Genomic DNA, 18,003 nt, shown 5'->3' on the forward strand with positions numbered 1-18,003 from the left:
TGCTCCTGAAGTCTTAGAAATGTGATACCGTCCCTTAAGTGTGCTATTGTTAAGGAAGCATCACATCTCACACAACGGACAATATCATTAATTCTAGTTTGTTATGCAGGTGGAGACAACTCTTGACATTCCGCAGGCACGTTTGACACACAAAAAAGGGGCCACTGTGGCTTTCCCTGGCAAATATTTACAAGGTAGCAGTGTGATCATTTGCTTATATATTAAAATATATATATTGCGGTGTTGAGATTTATACAAAAAGGAAGGCCAAAATATTTAGAACAATTGTCATCCGTATCAGCATTAGGGATTTGAGGCACTGCTTTTATGGAAAGCATGTGATCTATAACCACATAAGTTGCAAATAAAAAATGTTACCAGTTACTGTTTGCAGCTTGTTTTATTTTAAATTCACATATACCATCCACCTCTACTGTTGATCGAAAGCTTTACTAAGCAAGCATTACATACCGAAGTTAACACGAACAATCTGACACACCGACTTTTATGGGGAAAAAATAATGCAGTAATGTACGGTGCAGACTGTGAGCTAAGGCTTTGTACGTTTCTGCTATGTGGTCATTAGTCATTCAGGAAACTGAAAATTCATATTTTGAAGCAAAATGTGTAATATTTCCAGAATCACAACTAGATGGCAAGTCAGTGCAAACCATACTATCTGCAGTTCAAGCAGCAAAGAGTTGGTCACAGTTAAGTAACATTTTTCAATATGAATTATTGCCGTAAGATGGGGAAGGATACATTGAATGTATTTATTGATGTTCAGATTTTATTCAACATATATCTGTTTTGTATTTCAGAATTTTGATTCGGACATAAGTAGCGTGGGCATTGACGGTTGCTGGCAAACCGATAGCCAAAGAATTCTAAGTGAAGTGATGGTTGAACATTTCTTTCGGCAAGGAATGCTAGATGTTGCAGAGGAGCTTTGTCAGGTAACTAGAATTGACTGTTTATAACCTTTTTATCAATACTGTCATTACATATGAGGAACATATGGTAGTCATGGTACTATGCCCCTCTTGAACCTGGGTGGCTTTTTTAGATGTAGAGGGAGCGCTCCTTGCTGTGCCATAGAGCTACGTTAATACCTGCTGCTAATGTTTCTTCTTCCAGGAGTTGTCTAGAACTCTGTTAATAATTGCTGCTGGCAGATTGGATGATTGTTATTAAGAGCTATATTCGCAACGCTCATTTTCAATTTATTGGTTGTAATATTATTTAGGATCTCTTTATTTGTGACTCTGTCCTTCCTTTGGTCTCTTACACTTCTCATGTTAAGTGTCTAGCTTTCTTTGGGTTTCTTCCCAAACATCACCCGAAACTGCTTCTATATACGGGGCAGAAGAACATTGTTCTTTTATTATTTGTGTTTGATTTGAAGTAAACCGAGACTTTCGTTGAACCTTGATGTAACCATAATTCTGTAATTGCATTGCAGGGAACGCATTCATTTACAATGTACTTAAAGTATTTGTTTGTTCTGGGTCAACTGGCCTAAAGAAGAACAAACTTGACATATCAACTTATGCAAAGAGGTGGATGCTGCCTTTATTTAAGGAGTCCTTCAGCATCTACCTCTTCAGAAGTAGTAAACTGAGACTAGCCATATGTTGAGGCATTTTGGCAGCTATTCAGTAAGGTGTTGAAGACTGTGGATTTAACTGATGCAATTACAGTCTAGCTGGACACCAAAGTCGGATGGCTGTAGACCAAAATGTATGGGTTCCCCTTAATGCGATGTGATGAGCACAGACACTGAAATGTTTTCTGATTATTAATCAAGAGAAACACTTGTAAAGAGCACTATTCAAAACTGACTGTTAAACACCTCTCTATTGTCGAAGGTTTACTCTTAACATTTTTTATGGTGACCTCCTATTGCAAGGTACATTTTTTGTTTAGGTCTAGATATAAGACGTGCTTCTGGAAACTTCTTTTCTTTTGTTTATGCCAGTGCCATCTGCTCCTACAACATTTTGCTCCCTTACGAGTGTTTCATTTCCAGGGATTGTGGATTCATTTTAATTATCATTCCAAAAGGTCTCAGTTGAATTTGCTTTAGTGCCTAAAGCATAGCTCTGAGAAAAAATTGCAGAAAATATGCTCATGTAAAGTTACATTTGCAAAGCGAGCTGTAAATGTTGTATTAAATGCACTAGACACTGGTTTTAATTCAGGGTTTTGGCATTCGTTAATCATTGACGCATGTACATTTCACCTGACCCGTATAGATTGACATTCGCTAGACCATCTTAAACAGTCTGCTGCTCATATTACAGTGTTCGAGGCATGTGTGCTGCTGAATTCATATCTGTGCATAGATCGCCGCCTAGTGTTGGGTCCGGATGATTGCACATTGTTGTCCTGGAAGAGTCTTCGAAGTATCACAAGATAGGTGGCTCCTCCCCTGGACTACAGTGCGCATGGGCATCCCCTCCATCCTTAGATTGTTTTTTTCCGCCATTGGGTTCGAATGTCCTAATCTTAGCTCTTAAAGTATTTAGGCCTATTACTCGTCGGTATCGTTTTCGTTCGGCGCCGAGTATCTTCTTCGAAGTTAGCCATTTGCCCTTCGACGTCAGAGCCGGTAAAGATCGACGATGGAACCAAAGACATCGAATAGCCCCTTCAAGCGTTGCCCTCTTTGCAATGCTAAATATGCTCGCTTCGACGTGCACCCGGTGTGCAACAAGTGCCTCTCTCCAAACCACGACGAAGCCACCTGTGTGGCGTGCTCCAGGTTTCGATCGAAGAAAACACTTCGCATTCGTCGAGCAGCTCGGCTCGAGGCGCAGAAAGCAGCGCCAAACCTAGACAACATCTTCAGGACCGAAGATGAGGAGGTTGTGGACCTTGAAGTTCAAGGAGAGATATCGGATCCGGCGTCGGAGCGGGAATCCGACTATGATGCCGAGGACGAACATATTCTAGATGAAGAGGAAGATGAAGTCGTCGAACTGGTAGGAGATGACGGAGAGGCCCTTGGGGCCGAGGAGGATAGCTCGGAAGAGGAGCTACGCCCACAGGTCCACTCAGGGCCCAAAGAAACACTCGATAAGGCTCAGGTCGCGGGATCGCCACAAGGCCTTACCCAAGATCATTCCTCTCGTTCTTCCGCCCCGCATAAATGCCCGGCGTCGAACTATCCTAAAGAGCCGTCGGTATCGAAAGCGCCATCACTCGATCAACGAGAATCGAAACTGAAGGCAACGGCACCGAAAGCGAAACCGAAAGTGAAAGAGTCTCTACACGGCAACAAGGCCTCGAAGCCCTCGGAGCCGAAGACACCAAAGAAGGCTGTCGACGCCGAAAGGAGTCTTACGAACGTCGAGCCGAAGGCGGCACCTACGATCAAGGTCAAGGTTGCCGACCCGAAAATATCGATGCCAAGGAGCGTCGACACACATATGGAGAGCGGCCCTCGAGAGCCACCCCATTCCAGTCTTCGTGTCCAGAAAACGACATCTGGTACAGGGCTTGATGCCACAACGAAAAAGGTGTTGAAGGACCGTGTCCAATCCACGCCACGGTCTCCCTTTGTAAAGCAGAAGGTGTCGGAGTCGTTATCACGCATCCAAACCAAGGCTTCCATGATTGGCGCAAAAACAGCCCCTCAGCCAAAAGCGGTCAGCGCGGTTCATATCGCGTCGACGCACATCAAGTTCGGACTCCCACCAGCGGTGCGACCAAAAATGTTCGACGCCAAGAAGGGTCTCGACCCACAAGAACCTATCGACCCGAAGAAAAATGTCGAGCCACCGACAGGAATTCAAACGGAAAAGAGCTGTTGCGATACCTCACGACGATGAGGATCCCAGGCACTTTATCGACGCCAATACTGGTAGACTTTCCATATTCAAACGGAAAATAGTAACAGAGACACCAATGGAGCCCTACAAAATTCCATTAAAGAAAAAAAGAACCACATCACCAGTTCTAGTGGAACAACTTCAATATTGTGCCACAGAACCTCAGTCATTCTCACCCACACACTCTAATGTGGATGCTGGAGATGCTGATGATATAGAGGGCACTTATCCTATGGACACTGACCCTGAAGACCAAAACCAACCTTGGGTGGACAATACTGATGCAGGGGACCCACATACTGCTCCAGACACACAGGCATATGTGGTGAAAACGTCTCCTACGGAGGATACGGCTGCTTTCAATGCCTTAATTGAAAGAGCCGCCAACAATCATGACGTATAGCTCCACACTGATCCTATTGAGGACGACTTTCTAATGGATACCTTCTCTACCTCAAAGATCTGTTAAAACTCTTCCCATGCTGAAGGGGGTCCTCAAACAAGCTAATGAAATTTTTAAGGAGACCACAAGTGCGAGAGTCCTTAACCCTAGAATTGAAAAAAAATATAGGCCAGCTCCTGTGGACCCTGCCTACATAAAAGGACAGTTGCCTTTAGACTCATTGGTGGTTTCCAATGCTCGGAAGAGAGCCAACTCACAGACAACGGGTGATGCTCCTCCCCCAGACAAAGAGTCTAAGGTCTTGGAAACATCAGGAAAGAGGGTTGCTGCACAGGCAGCTAACATCTGGAGAATTGCCAACACTCGGGCACTTCTGGCTAGATACGACAGGGCACATTATGATACCCTAGAGACACTGCTACAGCACCTCCCGGATCAGTATAAAGAAGGAGCAGAGTCACTAATTACAGAAGGGAAGCTTATAAGCAACGCTTCCATTAAGTGCGCTCTTGACGCAGCTGACCCTGCAGCTAGGGCTATTAACACCAGCGTCCTGTTAAGACGGCATGCTTGGTTAAGAATCTCTGGATTCAAACCAGAAATACAAACAACTATACTTAATCAACCTGTCAACCCTAACTCCCTCTTTGGCCCCGAAGTTGACACCACCCTAGAGAAACTCAAAAAGGATACGGAGACTGCAAAGTCTATGGGGGCTCTGCAATCACAGCAGTTTCGGAGTGGGTCCTTTCGTCGCTCCAGCAACAGAGGACCAGCTAAAAGCCCAAACTCCCAACAGTCGCAGTACACTAAAGGAGGTACACAGACCACCTATAATAAAAATAATAGAGGTGGATACCGTGGAAACAACGTCAAAGGCAGAGGCCGTGGAAACAACAGCTCCAGGTCCTCCGCCACCAACAAACAGTGACGCCTTGTCACTGCCCCCCGACCACGTAACACCTGTCGGGGGGAGACTCCAACAGTTCCTGCCAGTCTGGGAATTCATTACTACAGACAGGTGGGTGAGAGAAATTATCCAGTACGGTTATTGTCTAGAGTTCACGTCCCCTCCACCCAACATACCACCAAGACACCATCATATGTCCGCAGAGCACTTGCACTTATTCCAACAGGAAGTTCTCAGTATGCTCCAAAAAGGAGCCATAGAACTCGTGCCTGCAAAGGAACGAGGCTCAGGGGTGTACTCACTGTATTTTCTGATCCCCAAAAATGATGGATCTCTCAGACCCAAACTAGATCTAAGACCTCTAAACCGTTACATTCTGTCAGAGCATTTTCACATGCTCACACTGCAACAAGTACTACCGTTGCTCAGTCAGGGAGACTTTCTCGCAACATTAGACCTCAAAGATGCGTATTTCCATATACCCATACACCCCTCACACAGAAAGTATCTCAGGTTCACTGTTCTCAATCAGCATTACCAGTTCAAAGTCCTCCCTTTCGGGTTAACTACGGCACCCAGAGTTTTCACCAAGTGCCTGGCTCCAGTGGCGGCACACTTAAGGAGACAACACATAAATGTCTATCCTTATCTGGACGACTGGCTTGTCCAGGGAAAGTCGTCCCAGCACTGTGCCAGCCACATGTCCCACACCATTCACCTTCTTCACAGCCTGGGCTTCTCACTGAATTATCCAAAGTCCCACCTTCAACCCAACCACGTACAGCAGTACCTAGACGCAACCATAGACACTCTGGCAGCCACGGCACAACCAAATTCAGTCAGAATCAACAGCATTCAGTTGCTCATAAAGAAATTCAGACCTCAACACTCACTCCCAGCAAGAGTGTTTATGCAGTTGATGGGCATGATGGCCTCCTGCAACTTCATAGTCCCGCACGCAAGATTACATATGCGCCCGCTTCAGGAGTGCTTGGCACGTCAGTGGAATCAGGCCCACGGACAATTAAAAGACCTAGTGTTGGTGAGCGGTCGGGCATACAACTCTGCATTGGTGGAATCCACAAAACCTTTGCAAGGGCCGACCGTTCCAGGAGCCTGTTCCACAAATCATACTGACGGCGGACGCGTCTCTCCAGGGATGGGGAGCTCATGTACTCAATCACACAGTGCAGGGACTATGGACGACACAGCAAAAGAAGATGCACATCAACCTTCTGGAACTGATGGCAATCTTCCTAGCCATGAAAGCATTCAAAATGCACCTGTGCAACAAAGTCGTGTTGATCCGAACAGACAACATGACTGCCATGTACTACATACAGAAGCAGGGAGGAACACACTCGCCACAGTTGTCTCATCTAGCTCAGAGCATGTGGAAGTGGGCCATTCAGAGGAACATCTTCCTCATGGCGGAACACCTCCCGGGCAAAGACAACCAGATGGCAGACCTGCTCAGCAGACACAGCCACCAGATGCACGAGTGGGAAATACATCCATCAGTACTCCAACCGTACTTCCAGCAGTGGGGTCATCCAGAGATAGACCTATTCGCCACAAGGGAAAACGCAAAATGCCAAAACTTTGCCGCCAGGTTCCCACATCCACAGTCGCAGGGCAATGCAATATGGATGAACTGGTCCGGCAGATTTGCGTACGCTTTTTCCCCAGCACCGTTAATACCGCTGGTGGCACGCAAACTCAAGCAACACTCGATGACGCTCATCCTGGTTGCTCCAACGTGGGCACGTCGGCCGTGGTACACCACGTTTCTGGAACTCTCCGTGGTGCCGCATCAAAGGCTACGGCTCACACCCACACATTTAACGCAGAGCCATGGCGAGATTCAGCACCCAGATCCGCAACAGCTGAACCTGGCGATCTGGCTCCTGAGATCTTAGAATTTGGCTACCTAAACTTGCCTCCAGAATGTATGAATATCATCAAGGAGGCACGGAGACCCACTACCAGAGCCTGCTACGCGGCTAAGTGGAAAAGATTTGTCATTTATTGTAAAAATAATGACATCAATCCGCTGGATGCATCAACGAAAAACATTATCTGTTATCTATTACACTTATACCGATGCAATCTAGCATACAATTCCATCCATTTAACCGCACTGGCAGCTTACCTTCAGAATAGGCAGCACCTCTCTCTGTTCAAAGTGCCTGCCATCAGAGCTTTCTTGGAGGGACTCAGGCGTGTGATTCCTCCACGACACCCCCCTTCACCAGTCTGGAACCTTAATGTGGTCCTCACCAGACTGATGGGACCACCTTTTGAACCTCTACACTCTTGTGAGATTCAATTTCTAACATGGAAAGTAGCTTTCCTAGTTGCCATTACTTCACTAAGGCGAGTTAGTGAACTTCAGGCACTAACCATTCAAGAGCCATTGATACAGGTTCATGCAAACAGGGTAACCAACCCTACTTTCATGCTCAAGGTAATCTCGCAGTTCCACATGAACCAATCCATAGAACTGCCTGTGTTTTATCCTAATCCTGAGAATGTAGCAGAGAGAATGCTCCACACACTTGATATCAAAAGAGCTCTCATGTACTATATTGATAGAACACAAAGTTTCAGGAAGACAAAACAACTGTTTGTTGCCTTCTCTCCACAGCACAAAGGCAACCCCATTTCCAAAGCAGGAATAGCTAGGTGGATCGTTAAGTGTATACAGATTTGCTATCAAAAAGCTAAGCGCACACTAACGATTCCTCCAAGAGCCCACTCCACACAAAAATTGGGGGCCTCCATGGCTTTCCTGGGAAATATTCCTCTAGAGGAGATATGTAGAGCAGCCACATGGTCCACTATACATACCTTTACCAAACACTACTGTGTAGATGTACACTCAAGACAGCAAGCTGCTGTAGGACAGGCTGTTCTCAAAACTCTTTTTCAGACTGCTGCAGCTGGCACGGGCAGCCGCCGCTAAAGGGAGGGACTGCTATGTAATCTATGCACAGATATGAATTCAGCAGCCCACATGCCTCGAACCGAATATGCTACTTACCAGTATGCATCTGTTCTTGGCATGTAGGGCTGCTGACATTCATATCGCCCACCCTCCTCCCCGGCGCCTGTAGCAGATGTAGCATTCAGTAATCACTGGTTAGCATTGTCATCATTCACTGTATTATACTCCATCTATGCCACAATGGCGAAAAACAATCTAAGGATGGAGGGGATGCCCATGCGCACTGTAGTCCAGGGGAGGAGCCACCTATCTCGTGATACTTCGAAGACTCTTCCAGGACAACAATGTGCAATCATCCGGACTCAACACTAGGCGGCGATCTATGCACAGATATGAATGTCAGCAGCCCTACATGCCAAGAACAGATGTATACTGGTAAGTAGCATATTCGATTTCTTTATGGTTGGAGTTCTCAGCAGTTCTGCTAGTAGCTGTGCAGTGCTTCATTAGCAATTAATTTTGCATTGCAATGGATTACTATTTATTTTAAGAGTCATAAGGAGGTCACACAGTGTATCTGCATTAGCTAATGTTCATTCATTCATTCATTCATTCGTTCATTGATTTCGGTGAGGTATCTGCATGGAGGCCATTTCAGAAGTAAAAGTTTATTGAAACAGTTGGGTTCACCAATAAGTCTAGAGACTGTTGTGTGATGTGCAATCACTACTCCAGGCATCTACTTTGTGCACAGCTATTTTGTTGAATCTTTTCTCTCTGAGCCTTGGTAATGTGCCGTTTTTGGCAGGTAGGTAGTTTGTCTTTAACATTTCTAGTTATGCTCTACAGCCTTCCTTTAAAGTGCCTTACCACTATTGCTATTCAATGCTTCTGATGCCTATGTGTAAACAGTGTGTGATCTGTAATGGCTGACTCCCAGGTGATAAATTCATTTCTTTCTATTGGGTCCATGACACATTTGGCCACGGTTTGCTGAAAGGCCTTCTGATATCGTTATAAGCACATAGTGCCTCACAGTGTTTCTGCCATTTTCTGATTCAGATGTGCGGCTCTAGCACAGATTGCCAATTGTCTAATATGCCAAAGAAACCGAAGGAGCCATCTTAAAAGTTCATTTGGCTTTCCTAAAAACCCTGAGTCTTCAGGCTTAATGTGTAAAAAGTCGTTGAAGCCTGAAAACTAATACAAATCGGCTACTTTAAAAGCACTTGAAATCAAATAAGAAAAATAGACCTTGACGCTTGCACGAGTGAATGGATATGGCAAGTCGTGCCCAAACACATGACACGTCATGGGACAAAGATTGCAAGCCTGATTGACTAGAACAGACATTCGCTACAATGCAGAAAGGTTCTTGATAATCTACTTCGATACCTAAATTGGTTTAAAAAAAAATAAAATAATAATAATGCCTCGTGTGGTTAACCCTACTTCAACTGGTGGTTCACATTCAGAGAAGGAAGGTGTGTTGGAAAAGATGGCATCTTCTGCAGCAACACAGTTGAATGAGCTAACATTGTATCTTTTGATGGGTATAAAATATTTGCAGCACCTGTAAGCTCAGAGTAAACTCATACCAAACCGTAGATCCTCAGTTATGTTGCTGACACTACCAGCAGTGAAAGCTACACGCTAACTATTACGCAGCTCATGTGATTGTACATTTCAGGCTTCTGGTCGAAGGGGCAAAGATACATCACTAACATTAGGTGGCCCAAAGGACAGTCATTAAAGTATGGCATTTGCACTGGGATGAAAAGGCACAAGTTGTCAGCTGGAAAATAGAACGGAAAGTAGTGTGGCACACACAAAACTGGGACCGAAGATTGTGAGCAACCATTCCAAAAGGAGGGAACATCAGCGAGAAGAAAAAGATATGTCCAGAGATTCTGGGACCAAAATCGGTAACCCAGGGCAAAGATTCTGCAGACAAAAAGTTACTGGAGAATTTGCTACGCATGGTACTGATGGTTCCAGCTCCTAATTTACAGAGAACCAGGAAGTGAGAAAGAAGCAGAAAGTGACGTACAGGAAACTAAGCAGCCGTGATGACTTGTGCTTATAGCTGACATAAAGTTGAAGTTGTGTGGGTCCGGGCAGAACAAAATGCGAAATAAATGTTACTTCCATTATGGATATCGGCAGTGCCACCTTGTGCAAGGCGTGGTAACTCTTAGAAATAACAGGAATGATGTCCCGGTGAAAAAAAATAACCCACAGATGGACCTCGAAGAGAACGCAAGGCCATCATTTTTAATAAGGCCGCGCTTTTGCATCGACGTCCCTCTCCAGCATTTTGTCTAGGAGGAGCACTTGTCCCTCTCTCCTTAGAGATGGTTCGGACGAGGAGGCAAGGCACCATACAGCCAACAGCCGATATGCAAAAGCAGCACCATAGAGAGGACGCTCTTGGAGATCTGGGATCCGGACACAAAAGAGTCTGGTGTGGTTGGGGAAATTGCTGGGGGTACAGCACTACTGATTGGCTTTCAGGATTAGGAATTTATAAGGCTAAACCCAATTGCAAGAAAAATATGATCTATATCCCACACAACACTAGAAGTACGTGCGATTCCAACATGCTTTAAGTACCCTTGAAACAGACTGGACCACTATCTCACATACATACCCACTAGTAAATAGGCTACTTTTACTGGACAAAAGGGTCGGTATCCCGAATCTATGAAATACTCAACCAACATGCCTGGACATCCTACATGGCATGCGGGACAATTTGGAAAGGGACTTTGGAAACATTGATAATGATTGAAGGGTGCTTTGTGAATCCCATAGAGGTATCAGTCGAGGCCAATTTCAGGTGGATTCGGATGAAAATCTTACACAAGGCATACTACTATGGGACACGTTTACACAGGAGAGGCGGGCATTAACTGCAGACTGCATTAGGTACAAAGCAGCATGGCGGTAATTCCTTCATACTGTATGGAGATTGAAGGACGTATAGAAATTTTGGACTGAGGTAGGAGAGGTACTAACAGATGGCCTTTGAGTGGAAGAATCGATGCGCCACATTTTGCCATATTTGGGGTACTCAAATGCTTCTTCCTATTGAGACATAAACTGACATTGTGCACGCCAGGGCTCATGGTAGCAAAGAGAGGCAGACTGGATAATTCAGACCCACCGTAGGCTGTTGGCAAGGTGGTTAGGATGACCTATGAAGGAGGGTGCCGTCCCTAGAAGATTTTTTTTAAATGGGACTTCTAAGAAAACAAGTTGGTGCCTGTGTTATTGTATTTGCCTTGTAACATACAGTTTTATGACAAACACCTCTTTTGACCATATGTTGAATAAGCACTGGGTTGAATAAAAGAAAAAGAAAAGCTAATTAAACTGGGAAGTGGGTGCCTGGCAACAGAGGTGCTCCATCTGAAGAGGAGGCCTAGCACAGCCACAGCATAGAACACAAGGAACTCAACAACACAATGTTCTGGGTGCCAACCACCCCATCGCTGATTGAGCCACCACCCAAGCATTCCCGGGCAGCATCTCCATAATCTGGAACTCTAATCCTTTCAAGTGTGCACTAAAGGCAAAGGCTCAGACCTGCAGAGCAAGTTGCAAGGCATTTGTTCTTCCCAACCATATCTAATACAGAGATTATTCACTGATCAATGGGAAGAAATGACCGTAGACTATTGCATTCTTTACTTGGCTTGACAAATACATTATGTACAATTTCTATGTAAACTAGACAACCACAAACCAAAGCAGACAAAACTCCTAACAATAATCGCTTGCTTCTCCTGTTTGAAAAGACCCATAGATGAGAAGCTTAGATAGCGACTTGGGGCACATTGAGTAGAGTTTTTGATTCTCAAAAAGGATCCAGTTTAAGGACTAACTACCACTCATCAGTTTATATAAAGAAGACAAAGTTCAAAAGGCAGCCCTGCATGAAATTCTTCTTTTTCTAATGAACAATCGACTTTAAGCAAGCATATTTTCCCAACCCTAATGCACAAAAATAATTGCAAGTGCCTGCCATTTGTAATAGGTTGCAAACAATTTCAATGCCTTATTCTGACATTTAGAATAAAACGAGCACCAGGGTGTTCACCAAATGCTTGTCAGGAGTGGCAGCACATTAATAGCACTAGGCTGTACATGTGTATGAATACTTAGATATTTGGTTAGTTAAGGGGGGGAGGGATGGGTTATTTCCAACATTGCAAACTGGGTGTAGGAAAGTGGGTTTCTGTTGCAGTAACCCCCCACTTATTGCCTGGCTTTTGATGCAACTTTGACTGTAGAGTACTGTGTCACTGCGGACCATGTTCCCAGTGCTAGTGTTCTTTCCCTAAAACTGTACCACGATTGGCACTCTTCAGACCCACCTGTAAGTCCCTAGTAAATGGTACCCCTGGTACCTAGGGCATTGGGACTGAAGAGGGTCCCCCTAGGGCCCCTCACTAAGGCCATACAAACTGCCACTGCAGCCTGCATCTATTTGCTGCAGACAAAGTCGACATGCCACACTGCCTGTGTGTCAAGTCAAAGCAGCACTGCCCAAGGTAAGTCACCCCTATAGCTGGCTGTACAAGCCCTAAGGGTGGGTGCGCTGCATCTCGGGTGTGGGCATATCTGCATGAGCAGATATGCCCATATATTATTTTAGTCTATTCTTTATATTGTAAGTGCTAGGGAAGCCAGAGAGAGTACATGGGCTGGAAACTACAACTCGAGTTCCCCTGAACCATGATGGCTTCACTGAACCTAGGAGTGTTTGGTTCCAAAAAACTCCTCTTAATAAACCCACACTGATGCCAGTGTTGGATTTATTAAAACATGTACTCAGAGGGCAGCTCAGATGTGCCCCCTGAAAACCTTCCAACCCTGGTGTGGTCCCTTACTGGCTTTAGGCAGCCTGCCACCACCAGACATGTTTTGGACCCCTGGGTTGGGCGCCCCTGCTCTCCGAGGCCAGAAACAAAGTCCATCCTGGGTGGAGGTGTCACACCACCTCCGCCAGGATTACAAAGCCGCTAAGGCCTTTAAAGATTCGCTCATGAGCAAATCTTTAAAGGCCTTAGCAGCTTTATAATGTGAGCCCAGTGACTGCTGCTTGCTGCAGATGGCAGACTCTGGTTCAAACCCCACACTTCTGGCAGGGCAAACCAGCGGGATAAGAGGGTGTGCCCCCCTTCACCAACTCCACCCCTGAGGTGCTGAAGGAGCAAAGTAAAGAACATTTTTCAGTGCCAACCATCTTGAAGATGGTATGACTTATCCAATCAGGGCTAGGGCAATGCCCCCCTCCCACAGGAGGGAGGCATAATAAAGTGTGTAGGCAACCCAGGTAAAGAACTCATTGGTCCCTACCAATTACTCCCTTGTAACGCTCTTAAATCTAGCACTTAGGTGGCACTCCCAGACTGTAAAGTTATATTCCTGAGGACCGACGAAGCCAGTACACTGAAGAGCCGCAACAGCAAGAGAGAAGGACCAGAGACTGACTTGGTGCCAGCCAATCTGCTGCCTTTCGCTCTTGCTACAAAAGACTACTTGTCCTGCAGGCCCATCGACCTCCAAAACCTTGGAAGCACTGCCTGCCTTCTATAAAGATCAAGAAACTCCTGTGGACAGTGGATCTGTCTCCTAACCCACCTCTGCACACCACGCCCCGAGTCCAAGTGGCCCACCAGTCCTGGAAGGTTTCCCAGCGATTTTGAGTCTGACTCTGCCGTGGGCTGACCCCTGCCGGACTCTATCTCGACTCCTGCAGCATCAATCCAAAGACTCCACCTGCCCGCAACCTGCCTGGTAAGCTGCTCCTGACGCAAAAGGACACCCCTGCACCCAAAGCCCCTGGGCCTTGGGGAACTTGACTAATGGTGTCCCTATGTCCCTAAGCATCAGAACTTACCTGTGCAGCCTTTTCCCAAAACTGGTCTCCCCCTTTGATTTGCATTGGGCGCACAGCGCTTTATTGGGCCTCTACCCGGTCGCCCCGTGCAGCTCAGGGTGTAAGTTTAGTGCTGCCTTGTGCCCCCGTGCTTACCCTAACTTCCGGCAATTGAGCACTGACACCACTTTACTTACCTATAAGCAGCGCAACTTCCATCACTCCCAGTCTCCATTGGTTAACATTGGGCGCCCACCCTGAATTTGACCTCTGCACCCGGCCGCCCCTGTGCATCTGGTGGTGCACTCTTGGCACTGATTTGAACTTTGCCTGGCGTTGACCTGAAATCCCAAAGACTGGATTTTTAAGTTGTGTACTTACCTCCAAACATGCATTGTTGTTTTCCTTTCATAGGTTAACATTGCTGAGCTGAAAAATTGCCGCTAGTGTTCACCTTTTAAAGTGAAAGCTATTTTTATTGAAAAACGTACTTGCCTTTAAACACACATCTTGGTCTTAAATAAATATTGAAAGAAGCTTATTTTTTATAAAATTTGGATCTCCTTTTTGAGCCGTGTGTCATTTATTATTCACTGTGTGTATAACAAATGTATTAAACTCCTCTGTTAGGCCTAAGGCTGCTCGACCACACTAACACAAACGGAGCACTTTGGGTTTGCATTGAACCCTGTACACTTCTGGGGGAATCTCTGGACTCTACACAATATACCCAGTTATTGGTATATCACATAAAAAGCCAGATTCCTACACTCTGTTATACCATTTGGGCTTCAAACTGATGCAACAGGATACAATTGCTGGAGCAGATATGCACACTGCACCAAACTGGAAATCTGTGTTGTTTGAGGAGTGCGTTCCCTCTTACCTGCCACCTCAGTTTGTAATTGCAAGTACATTCATAAAATTGTTGTCAATAATGACTTTATGCGTTCATGTAATATGAAGTGGACATCTGCACCTGAGCTCAGTCCAAGAATTGACATGAGCCTATAGTTTGTTTCTATGGGACTGGGATGAACTAGTGGTAATGTTTCTGCGATGGAGACCAAACAAAATCTGTGTGCCTAATCTTCGCAGTTACACTCCCAACCGTGCTTATTTCAGTGGATGCCTCACTATTCAGTTGAGTGGCTTACCCAGGTGTTAAAAGCATCAGAGGGTTATGGTGTCTAATGCAGAAACAGCAACATAATGGTGTCTTACAGCTGAATGCAAAACGGCTTGCGCTGAAAAGGTATGGGAGTACCCCATGAAAATAAAAAGGACTTCCGGTACACATGCATGAGTATTTAGGCATCAGGGGCACAGTCCACGGCTCAAAACTGAAACTAATGACCAAAGGGGACTCGTGAGTCGTGTTTTTTAAATTAGCTTTTTTATTTTCTATGTAAACTGTGGTTTTCTTCATAACTTACCATATAACTCTGTATACACTAGGGCCGGGCACAAGAGGAGTTGCTCACGGAGACGTGGCGGATTCCGATCCCAGCTGTCCACCGCATGCTGCTGCCGGGTGCAGCACCGCCGTTATCCCGGCCCCTTCAGGTCAGGACGGCGCGCGCATGCCTGGCGCGCGTTCATCGACTTAGCCGGGGTACTCCCCTGTACTCTCCGCTGTTGCCGCTGGTGGGGCTTCCTAGGGGCCGGGCGTACTACACAGAGCAAATGATGCGGGTGTGGACGGATCACGCGGTAACGGAGGTGGGGATGCTGTTCTCCAGGGAGAGTTTGCAGTCCTTTGAGGCACTGGTTGGGGACTTCGGGCTTCCCGGGGACAATGCCTACGGCACAGGCAGCTTCTCACGGACTGCCGCAGGCAGTGGAGGGGAATCGAGACGGAGCCCCCCACACACCCGGTCATCCATGCGATACTGCAGATGGGGTCGGGTCGCCATCTTGTCACGTGGATCTACAAAGCGGTGAGAACCCTGCGGAGTCCTACGTTAGCGACCCTCGGGGAACACTGGGAAGATGACTTCCAACGGCCTCTGCACGATAGGGAGTGGACTCGGGCTCTGGAATACACCAAAAAAGTGTCCCGCAATTATCGGTTTAAGAACATACAGTTGCATATCCTGCACAGGGCGTATCTAACCCCCGAAAAGTTGCAGAAATATTTCCCCGACGGCGTGTTTGGATGCCCCAGATGCCTGGAGCCCGCTGCCTCGTTTAAGCACATGTTTTGGGACTGCCCGACGCTCTACAGTTACTGGCACACAATTCACACGGCCCTAACAGCGGTTACAGGGTTGCGGGACCTGGGCACATGGGAGGCGTGTGCGCTGGGTATTCATGAACGACACAAGTCGCAGAAAGTGGAAAGGAGGTTTGCTTTCTTAATGTTGCTCCTCGCTAAACGATGCATCGCTATGCATTGGAAGACGCCGGGGGGGCCCCCCGTAGCGGCATGGGTGGGAGCGGTCAAGAAGTGGGGCAAGGCGGAGGAAACAACACTCAGAACGGAGGAGGCCCGAGGGATGCGCAAACACCCGATTTCCATGCCCTGGTCCATGTTAATACACGCCTTCACGCAGGAAACAGCGGCTGCGGCGAGTTCACAACTGCTTGTTCCCCCGGGGGCGCCAGCGATTCCGGAGCCTTTCCTGGGAACGGCGCAGATAGTGCCAGCGCCCGGCGCCTCGCAGTGGCAGACATTACGGGCCCCACCGCCAGATCCTCCATAGGTTATGATCGATGTTCCAGCCTCCCCTGCCCCCCTCCCTCTCTCCACATCCGCGACCACCCCGATCCCCCTCTTTTCTTTGTCCCCCACGATGGTCTAGCTATCGGGCGCATAGCCACAAGTACTTCTGATAGACGACATAGTGCACCCCCATTCCCTGGTTCGCTACCCCCAGTTTGTTCACGGTTCCTCATTGGCAGCACTTCTTTAGCTTCCGCGGCACCCCTCAAAGGGGTTTAATCACATTACACGGCACCCCCGCGGCGAGGCGATCAGGGCGCGCTCCTGTGGGGCAAACCCAGAGGCTGGTCCCGGAAACGTGCCTGCAGCCCCACTCAGGATAGGGATGAACGGCCTACGCACCCACGAGACTGCGAAGCTGAATGGGCTGCGACTGGGCGCTCCTGCTATGTAATGTTTCTGTGATAATGGCGAAGCCGCCTATGTCTGTGTATATTACTATCTACAAATGCAAATAAAAAATGTAAAAATAAATAAATAAATAACTCTGTATACATAAGTCACCCTGTACACTGTAACCGTTTCCCCAGTAGTGAGTAGTGTTCTCATGGTTGCTGTGCTACCAGTACACGAGCAATTTATAGAAAAAGGTTTTTGACTTATTTTAATAAGCAAACCCCATATTATTTTAGTCTCGGAAAAGCCCCAGCTTAAAAGCAAATAAGGGTCAAAATACCTGCCAGCTGTCTAACAAGTTATTCTGCTGATTATTGAGCTTAATTTAAGAATATATCGTGGAACACCGAACCGTAGCATTCAGATATGATTCAAGTGCTGTCTGTCTTAGCAAGCCTCATTGTAATTATGATGATCGAAACTACAGTTGTTTAGGAACACTGAAATTATAATATTGGAGTATTTAGTGTGATAAAATGAATTAAGGTTTTAACCTAGATATGTGTGTTTTTCTTTTATTTTGTATTGTCTGGGCTTTGGGTAAACCATGCCAGTTCTAGTACAAATTAAACTAAATGTAATAAGAAGATGGGATTTAGCGACTCAAATGCTTTTAATATATGGAGCCCAGCTTCAGGGCATATATTAATTTATTAATTGCTGGTAAATATTTACCTAAAAATAAAAAGTAACACAAAGCAATTCCACTGGCAAAATTTCTCAGCCATTTTGAATTGTGGGAATACAGAAACACGTAGTACTAATTTCCTATTATCTCCCATGGGAAATTGAGTAATTGCGAATTTCAAGAAAACAGTTGTTACTCACGGTTGTGAAATTAATCAAACCGCGTTGGATATGTTTACATACTGCATCATCAACCTGCACATTTCTATGCAAAA

The 18,003-nt window shown here is 46.2% G+C and overlaps 2 protein-coding genes across 8 annotated transcripts in view; both read left to right on the forward strand.

The window, feature by feature from the left end:
- RMND5A (required for meiotic nuclear division 5 homolog A) overlaps window positions 1-18,003 on the forward strand; it is a 288,575-nt gene that overhangs the window by 95,808 nt on the left and 174,764 nt on the right. For all 7 annotated transcript variants that reach the window (XM_085642633.1, XM_085642632.1, XM_085642634.1 and 4 more), the window contains one exon: window positions 822-956. In XM_085642633.1, coding sequence (XP_085498759.1) covers window positions 822-956 — 135 coding nt within the window. The remainder of the gene's footprint in view (window positions 1-821; window positions 957-18,003) is intronic.
- Window positions 2,125-9,514, forward strand: LOC146863199 (uncharacterized). The gene is made up of 3 exons (XM_085643404.1): window positions 2,125-2,132; window positions 2,765-7,490; window positions 8,534-9,514. The coding sequence occupies exons 1-2, from the start codon at window positions 2,125-2,127 to the stop codon at window positions 3,831-3,833; spliced, it is 1,077 nt and encodes a 358-aa protein (XP_085499530.1). The 3' UTR covers window positions 3,834-7,490; window positions 8,534-9,514.

The sequence above is a fragment of the Triturus cristatus genome, chromosome 2_2 (genome assembly GCF_964204655.1).
Source record: "Triturus cristatus chromosome 2_2, aTriCri1.1, whole genome shotgun sequence".
Taxonomy (NCBI): domain Eukaryota; kingdom Metazoa; phylum Chordata; class Amphibia; order Caudata; family Salamandridae; genus Triturus; species Triturus cristatus.